The sequence below is a fragment of the Mus caroli genome, chromosome 7 (genome assembly GCF_900094665.2).
Source record: "Mus caroli chromosome 7, CAROLI_EIJ_v1.1, whole genome shotgun sequence".
Classification (NCBI taxonomy): Eukaryota; Metazoa; Chordata; class Mammalia; order Rodentia; family Muridae; genus Mus; species Mus caroli.
The window spans coordinates 129287412-129295718 of NC_034576.1; the positions used below are offsets into that span (position 1 = coordinate 129287412).

Here is an 8307-nt window from a genome sequence, read left to right on the forward strand (position 1 = left end):
GGGATTTGAACTCCGGACCTTTGGAAGAGCAGTCAGGTGCTCTTACCCACTGAGCCATCTCACCAGCCCTAATTTATTTTTTTTAAAGATTGTATTTGCCGGGCATGGTGGCGCACGTCTTTAATCCCAGCACTTGGGAGGCAGAGGCAGGTGAATTTCTGATTTCTAGCCAGCCTGGACTACAGAGTGAGATCCAGGACAGCCAGGGCTACACAGAGAAACCCTGTCTTGAACCGCCCTCCAAACAAACAAACAAACAAACAAAAGATTGTATTTATTTTATGTGTATGAGTACTCTGTAGCTCTCTCAGACACACCAGAAGAGGGCATCTGATCCCAATACAGATGGTTGTGAGTCACCATGTGGTTGCTGGGAATTGAACTCAGGACCTGTGGAAGAGCAGTCAGTGCTCTTAACCATTGAGTCATCTCTCTGGCTCCTTTATTATTTTTATTAGAAAAAAAAAAGTTTCACTATGCAGGTCTGCCTGGCCTTCAACTTACAGAAGTCCACCTGCTTCTGCCTCCCCAGGGCTAAGTGGCACCATGCCCAGTTAAAAATATCTAGAGAGATAGGCAAGATGGTACTGTAGTATTGTAGAGTGGATTTGACCTTGGGCTATTTCTTCCCACACTACCAGTTGTGAGAAATGCTTCTTTACTGTATAACTTAGGTAAATCGGTCCTCTCTGAACTATCTTTAAGTGCACGTGTAAAGTGAGGTCGCAATCCTCTGTGCTGAGCAAATGTGACCAAGTGTGTAAAACAGCAAACTTTCAAGAACAGGTACTCAAGCCAGGCACGACAACTCCTGCCTGTACTCTCCAGATTCGGGGTGAGGGTCGGGCGCTTGCCACGGGTTCTAAACTAACCAGGCTTACATAGTGAGCCTCTGACAAGTCAGAAACAACACAGGGTAGACGAAAGCGACAGATTGGGCGATGGTGGATCTGGGCCGTATGCGGGCAAACAGTAAGCTGTCTGGCAGATCAGGGGATGGGAAGGCGAAAAAGAACGAAGAAGGAAAAAGGAGGGGAAAGAAGAGAGGAGGCAAAAGGGCCTGCTCTCCAGGCGGGGCGCCAGCGAGAGGCCCAGACTCGCGGGAGCGCACGTGGCCTACGCGGGCACAGCAATCTCGGTGGGGCGTCAAGACCCAGCAGCGGCGGAGCCCGGCTGAGAATGGTTGGAACTCGGCTGCAGGGCCTTGAAGGCCGGGCTAGGCACGGTCTGTTCGTTAGGAGTTTCCGGGCCGCGGACACCTCTGAGTCCCGGCTACCCCTCCCGGGGCGGTTAGGGACAGAAGCTCAGACCTCCAGCCTCTCCCCTAGGGGCGGGGCCAGACGGGCGAACCAATGAATGTCCGCCCCTGGGGCCCCGCCCCGCCCCCGCCTCCGGAGCCGCGGCCTTCGCAGAGCACCCAACCGCCCCTCGCCCAGGCCCGGGGCCGCACGAGCACCGAATCTCGGGCTGGTGAGTGCGCACTCCACCCCGGGGCCTCAGCTCCAGCGGGCCTCCGGCTCATCCCTTAGCGCTCAGGTCGCCGACCCAGGCTCTGGGGAGTGACTCAGCGCGAGGAGGGTGGCAACTCGCGGGAGCTGGAGATTCGAACTGTTCAGGGCCCTGAATGTCGGGATGAGTGGGGTGAACGGGTGTCTTCTGAGCTGGGCCCTGGGCAGTGCCGGAGCGTGGGGCTGGGTTAGGGTGGATGGGAGAGGACTGGACTCGGAGCCTGGGCAGGGCGGGGGAAGCCTAGGCTGCACCGCCTTGTCTGGGCCGGGGCCACAGTGGGGGTGGGGGTGGGGGTGGGGGGCGGGTCCTGAGCCTCTGATCCAGCGCCCCGCCTCAGGACACCAAGATGCCTGGCGAACAGCAGGCAGAGGAGGAGGAGGAGGAAGAGATGCAGGAGGAGATGGTGCTGCTGGTGAAGGGTGAGGAGGAGGAGGGTGAGGAGAAATATGAGGTGGTGAAACTCAAGATCCCTGTGGACAACAAGGAGGTACGTGTTCCGCCCCGATCCCACCCCCACACTCGAACCTGTGCCAGGTTCAACGTCCCTTAAACAGAAGTAAAAAATCCTGCCCCCGCCTTTTCCTGGATCTCAGATCTAGAAACTCAGAATTGGTCCATCCTTGTGCTCACTGCCCCCCACGCCCCATTGGATTTGGCCCACTGCGAGAGCCAGATGCCATGCTGGGTGCAACTTGAGGCACCGTGCTGAGTGGCTTCAGTCTACGCAGCCTGATGTCTGTAAACTCACAATCCTGTATCCTGAGTCCAGATATAGGAGTTAGCAAAGGCCAGAGGTGAGGGAAGATGAGGTCAGGCCGAAGTAACAACAGCTACCTCTCGCATAGTTTATGGTGCTCCAGATGCTATTCTAAGCACCTCCAGTCTGGTTTGTTGCTAGTACTGACTCCATTTTCTAGGTGAGGAACTGAGTCTAAGACAGTTGGTAACCGACCTAAGTGACTACCCCAGACAGGAAGAGTGGCTCTGTCCGTAGGGAGCTACGGGACAGTAGTTCCCTCATACTCCAGCACAGCTCCAGGCAGGTTGGTTGGCAGAGCATGCTGGGAATCTGGGTTTTCTCCTGGAGGTTTTCAGGACACCAGAATGAGTTAGAGTCTGCCATATGAGACCCTAACTATTCACCAATTATTTTACTTCCCAGAGCTGCCAGGGACCCTGGGTTGTCCCTGTCTCAGTAGACTTGAGTTCAGCTGGAGGGCTCTGGCTGCCTTGGGGCTAAATGCTCGTTCCCCTAGCGGACCTGATGAGTTGCTGGGAAAGGACACCTGCTCTCTAGGCCTCTTCCACTGTTTACTGTGAAGTCTGATTCTTTCCAGCCTTCTTGGCTATCATCTTCACTCAGCCTGACCTTGAGACCTTGCATACACTTTGGTTTGAACATTAAGGACCTAAGGCTCCAGAGATTAAGATGGACTTCCATTCCCATCACCTCCCTACCAGCTGACAAGTTTCTCGGTCTTGTTAGTTTTCCTTGCAGTACTAAGAATTGAGCCAAGGCTTTACCTGTCTCTGTACTGTAGCCAAGCCCTTTTCTATTGAGGTAGGGTCTCAACCAAGTTGCCCAGGTGGGCCTAGAACTTATTCTGTAGTCCAGGCAGGGACTCCTTTGACCTTGGCATTCCTATTAATTGAGTAGGATTTCAGGCCTGAGCAAAGCTACTTGGCTTTCTACCTTCTCTGTGCCTCAGTTTCCTCATTTGAACAGGGAGAGCATAGCAGCACTTACCTCCTGGAGATGTAAGGACTGAATGAATATGTGAGTTAGAGCTATGTCTTGCACATAAGCAGTGTGTAAGTAGTTCCATTTTTTTCTCTGTATGTATAGGTGAGTGGTGTATGTGAATGTGTGTTCCTGTGCGTGTGCTGGAGCTGGGCAGGGACAGCAGGTACCTGCTCCATTATTGTCTACCTTATTCCCTTGACAGGGGGTCTCTCACTGGACCTGTAGCTAGGCTTGGTGGCCTGCAAGTCCAACTGATCTTCCCCTGGCCTCTTACCACAGCACGGAGGGGTACAAGGCACACCTACCTGGTTTTTGTCCTTGTTTGTTTGTTTTTCAAGACAGGGTTTCTCTGTATAGCCCTGGGCAGCCTATAACTTGCCTTATAGGCCAAGATGGCCACCTGCCTCTGCCTCCTGGGTGGGATTAAAGCCAGCTACTATAGCTGGCTCCAACCATTATGTTTATTTGTTGTGTTCGTGAGCATGTGTGCACGTGTGTGTGTAGGCACTCAGGTGGAGGTTAGAAGACAACTTCTGAGAGTCACTTCTTTCCTTCCACTATGGGTTCTAGGGACAGAACTTGGTTCTTCAGGGCTACATGACAAGCCCTTCTACCTGCTGATCCAACTTGCTGACCTCTCCGCTCATTCTTATCAAAGGTTTTTTTACGCTGATCTCAGGCATTGGATAGAGTGAAGGCAAACTACCTAGGCAGTGGGAAAGAGTTGGGGAGAGGTATTGAGTGTGGACCTTGACAGCTTGTGTGGGGAGGAAGGGCAGGAGCAAAGGCTCACAGAAGGCAGCACTAGAAGGTTTCACTGGGGCCAGCCTGAGAAAGGCTGCTAAGCGGGACAGGGTAGCAGTTTGGGCATACTGTGTTCCATCTTGTGACATAGGAAGTCTTAGGCTAACTGATAAAAATGATTAGATTTTCTGTTTACAAGAACCCCTGGCAGGGAGGCCGGGATGTGTCAGTCCATAGAGTTCTTGCCTAGCATGCAGAAAAGTCCTGATGCCCAGCGCCACATAATCAGGCCTGGTGGCATGTACTGTGGTCTCAGTGCTAGGGAGGTAGAGGAAAGACGATCAGAAGGTCAGAGTTGGGACCAGAGAGATGGCTCCGGAGTAAAGAGTACTTGCTGCTCTTCCAGAGGACCCAGGTTCAAGTCCTAGCGCCCACAGGATTGCTCACAATACCTGTAACTCCAGTTCTGAGATCCAGTGCCCTCTTCTGGCCTCCAGGGACACCAAGCATGTAGGCAAAACATTCATACACATGATTTTTTTTTTTTTTTAAGTTCCAACTTAACATCAGTAATGTAGTGGGTTTGAGGACAGCTTAGGCTACATGAAACCCTATCTCAAAAATAACAACAAAAACCCCTAACCAACCAAAATAGAACAAACCCAACAACAACATCAGCTGCTAAGGTTAATGGCCTGCTTTGAAGTAGTAGCAGCAGTAAGAGAAAAGGGTGTTTGGATACCCCACTGAGACAGCTGAAACCAAGGATTAAGAGAAGGGTTATCGTGAAAGTCATCAAAGTTCCCTTGGGCCAGGCTATATAGTGTCAGTTAGCAAGCAAATCCTAGCTCTATCATTACCAACTCTGCCTCAGCTTCAGTAATAAGATCGCTGAGTGTGCTGGGCATGGTGGTGTACACCTTTAATGTCAGCATTCAGGAGGCAGAGACAGGACGATCTCTGTGAGTTCAAGGCCAGCCTGGTCTACATATTGAGTCCTAGGACAGCCAAGACTTCATAGAGAGTCCCTGTTTCAAACAGATAGATCGAAACTTCAATCTGGAATCTGAGTAAGTGGATTAGGAGGGTGAACCAGCTGGAGGTTGTAGACGGTCACAGTTGGCCCTCTGCTAACAAAATAGCACAGGGATTGCTATGTGGCCTCCTTTAGCCTCTTTTGTTCATGTACATGTTAATTCTCTCAAAAGTGCCTTCCAGCCATCATTGTGGTGCATGCCTGTAATCCATCCCAGTTCTAGGGAGACCAGGGTAGGACTGCAAGTTCCAGGCCAGCATGGTTTACATAGCAAATGCCTCTCTGGGATGTGGCATCCAGTACCAGTGGACTGGGATTGTTACCTGTCAACAGTGGCTGTTCTTTGTTAAGAATTGGTGTCAAGGGGCTGTGGATGTAGCTCAGGGGTAAAGTTGGCCTTACTGTGTGGTTCAGTCCCCAGGACTGGAGAAAAATAGGCTTCAGTGATGCTACACTCAGAGTTTGGAGTAGTCTTTGTCTGCCTGTCAAACTCTGACCTGTCTGAATTTTCAATTATATTTATTTGTGTGACTTTGAGTATCGGGTACAGTGGGTACCACAGTGGGGTTACCATGGCACCTATGACAGCCAGAGTACAACCTTACAAAAGGTAGATCTTTCCTTCTACCAGGGTGGGTCTTAGGAATTAGACTCAAGTCATCAAACTTAGCAACAAGTGCCCTCGCCAGCCTGGCACCCACCTCATGCCCAGCTTCAGACACACCTGACCCTGAACGCAACTGTGGTTCAGCCTACAAACTTTGTCTGCTGTGCACCCGCTCTCTCTGGTGTGGCTCTTCTTACCTGCAGACTAGATGGCTTTACTTTACACTTCTTATTTACTGAGATGGGGTCTCCTCCTTACGTGTGGTGCGGTCCTCCTGCTTCAACTTCTAGATTGATTGCTAGGCTTGAAGGAGTATGCTCTCACTGCCCACCATAAGTCAGAGAAGCCATTGTGAGGGAGTGTTTGGACTTAATGTTACACATGCAGGCAGATCATTGGGAACTTGATAAAGTGAAAGTTTTTATTTCTGCAATGCTGGAGATTGAACTTAGGGCCTTGTGCATATTGGGTACCACCGAGCTGTATTACCAGCATAAGATGAAGATTTAAAAAAAATCTTAAGATTTGTTTTCATTGCCAGGCAGTGGTGGCGCACTCCCAGAGCTTGGGAGGCAGAGGTAGGTGGATCTCTGAGTTTGAGGCCATTGTAAGACCCAGTCTGGGCTACACAGAGATGCTAGGATGCTGGTTACTACTCCAGCTGTATCCATGTCGGGAGGAGCTAGACTCAGACCATTACCAAGATTCTTCTCCAGGTGCCCAGGCTGCTCCTCCTGGGCTGGAGACAATGAGGATGACTAGTGGGAAGGATTTCTTTCTCATACTTCAGAGAAGCCAGCCTGAGGCGGTCCCCAGGCTGGGCAGTGACAACTTAGAGAAGGGTGCTGGGAAAAGGTTGCGATGTCACAGCCAGGGCAAGGGAGAAAAGTGTGGCCTCGAACTACTTCACCCTAGACTTCCCCACAGCGTCTGCTTTAACATGGAGGCTTTCTTGGAGAAAGATAGAGACTTAGAAAACAGCTTCTGTCCCGCCCTCTGTGAGGTCAGGGGAGAGTGGCACCCTCTCATGTTTTGTCAACTCAGTCCCTCTAAGCCTTGGTGTTCTCTGCTGTCTGGATAACCCTGTGATCTCTGTGCTCAGCAGGTGGAAGTAGGAGGATTTCAAGTTCTAGGCAAGCCTGGGCTATATGGCAAGACAAGAAACTCTCTAAAAACAAAGCCAAACAAAAAAGCAAAAACAAAATAACCCTGCGTAGTGGAACACACTTGTAATCAAGCAGTCAGGAGGCAGAGGCTAGATCGTCTATACGTATGAGCTAACCTGAGCTATACATTAAAATACTGTCCCAGCCGGGCATTGGTGGTGCATGCCTTTAATCCCAGCACTTGGGAGGCAGATGCAGGTGGATTTCTGAGTTCGAGGCCAGCCTGGTCTACCAAGTGAGTTCCAGGACAGCCAGGGCTATACAGAGAAACCCTGTCTCGAAAAATGAAAAATTAAAAAATAAATAAATAAAATAAAATAAAATAGTGTCCCACCTTACTGAGGGGTGTCAGGAAGATTTACTGTGACAGCCTACATAAAGCAGTGCCATCAAGGCCTGACGTGAGGACCTTCCTTACAGAAGCCCCTTTCAGGGGGGGCATTTCAAGACAGACACACCCTGCCATGGGTGCCTAAAACCTTGAGTGGGTTCAGTCATGCACACACACACTTTAACTAGGTTATTGCTGAGACAGGTTCTTGCTATATTCTCCAAGCTGGCTGAGACCTTGTGATTCTCCTGAGTGCAGGTATTATAGGTTTGCAGTCATACCCAGCCTGTGTTTTTTCCTTTAGGTATATACCTATAATATAATTTAATTTCTAAATTAGGCACAGTAAGAGTTTAACAATAATAAAATAGAATGATAACAATATGCTATAATAAAAGTTGTTTTAAACTTAAAAATTGTTTATTTCTGGAATTTTCCACTCAATATTTTTAGACTATGACAGCTAGCAGCTGAAACAGGAAAATCAAGCCACAGTTAAGGGAAGACTATTGTTATTAAAACCAGAGTTCTTTTGGCTGATTGCTAATTTCCAAAGCTGTCATATGTTCTAGTTCAAAGCTACTTTCTTTGATTTATGCTTTGTTTTGTTTTGAGATAGGGTCTCACTGTGCAACCCTGGCTGGCCTGGAAGTCTATGAAGACAAGGTTGTTCTTCAATCCACAAGAGCTGTGCCTCCCTCTGCCTGCTGAGTGCAGAGATTAAAGTCATGTCCCACCTATCTGGCCCCAGAGCCAGTTTCTCATGACAGAGGGCGATGGCCTTTAGGGTGCTCCACCACAGCTTCTGAAAGGGAAGGTCCTGTTCTTTGTCACTTAGGTTTTTTATGTTGTTTCCTCCTCTGTAAAAGGAGGGTGGTGGGCTGAATACAAGGCAGTATGTGTCTTGTCCTGTGTGGCAGGTGAGTCTTTGGTCATGAATTAATGGGGTGTGTGGTGTGTGTGTGTGTGTTTATTTTTAAAGACAGGGTCTTTGTAATCCCGACTGTCCTGAAATTTGCTATGTAAACGAGGCTAACCTTGAACTCACAGAGATCCTTCTGCCTCTGCCTCCCAAGTGTTAGGATTGAAGGTTTGAACCACTAAGCCCAGAATGAATTAATGTTCTTTTTTTTTTTTTTTTTTGGTTTTTTTGAGACAGGGTTTCTCTGT

General features: G+C 49.5%; 2 protein-coding genes across 3 annotated transcripts in view; both read left to right on the forward strand.

Moving 5' to 3' along the window:
* Positions 1-1700, forward strand: part of Znf48 (zinc finger protein 48) — an 11282-nt gene extending 9582 nt beyond the window's left edge. The window contains exons 3-4 of the mRNA XM_029479587.1: positions 1329-1470; positions 1537-1700. Coding sequence (XP_029335447.1) covers positions 1329-1470; positions 1537-1700 — 306 coding nt within the window. The remainder of the gene's footprint in view (positions 1-1328; positions 1471-1536) is intronic.
* Znf771 (zinc finger protein 771) overlaps positions 1360-8307 on the forward strand; it is a 10041-nt gene continuing 3093 nt past the window's right edge. The window contains exons 1-2 of one of the 2 annotated variants that reach the window (XM_021167585.2): positions 1360-1470; positions 1847-1996. In XM_021167585.2, coding sequence (XP_021023244.1) covers positions 1856-1996 — 141 coding nt within the window. In that variant the 5' untranslated portion in view covers positions 1360-1470; positions 1847-1855. Of the gene's footprint in view, positions 1471-1833; positions 1997-8307 lie in introns of both variants that reach the window. The other variant, XM_029480058.1, reaches the window with a different exon arrangement.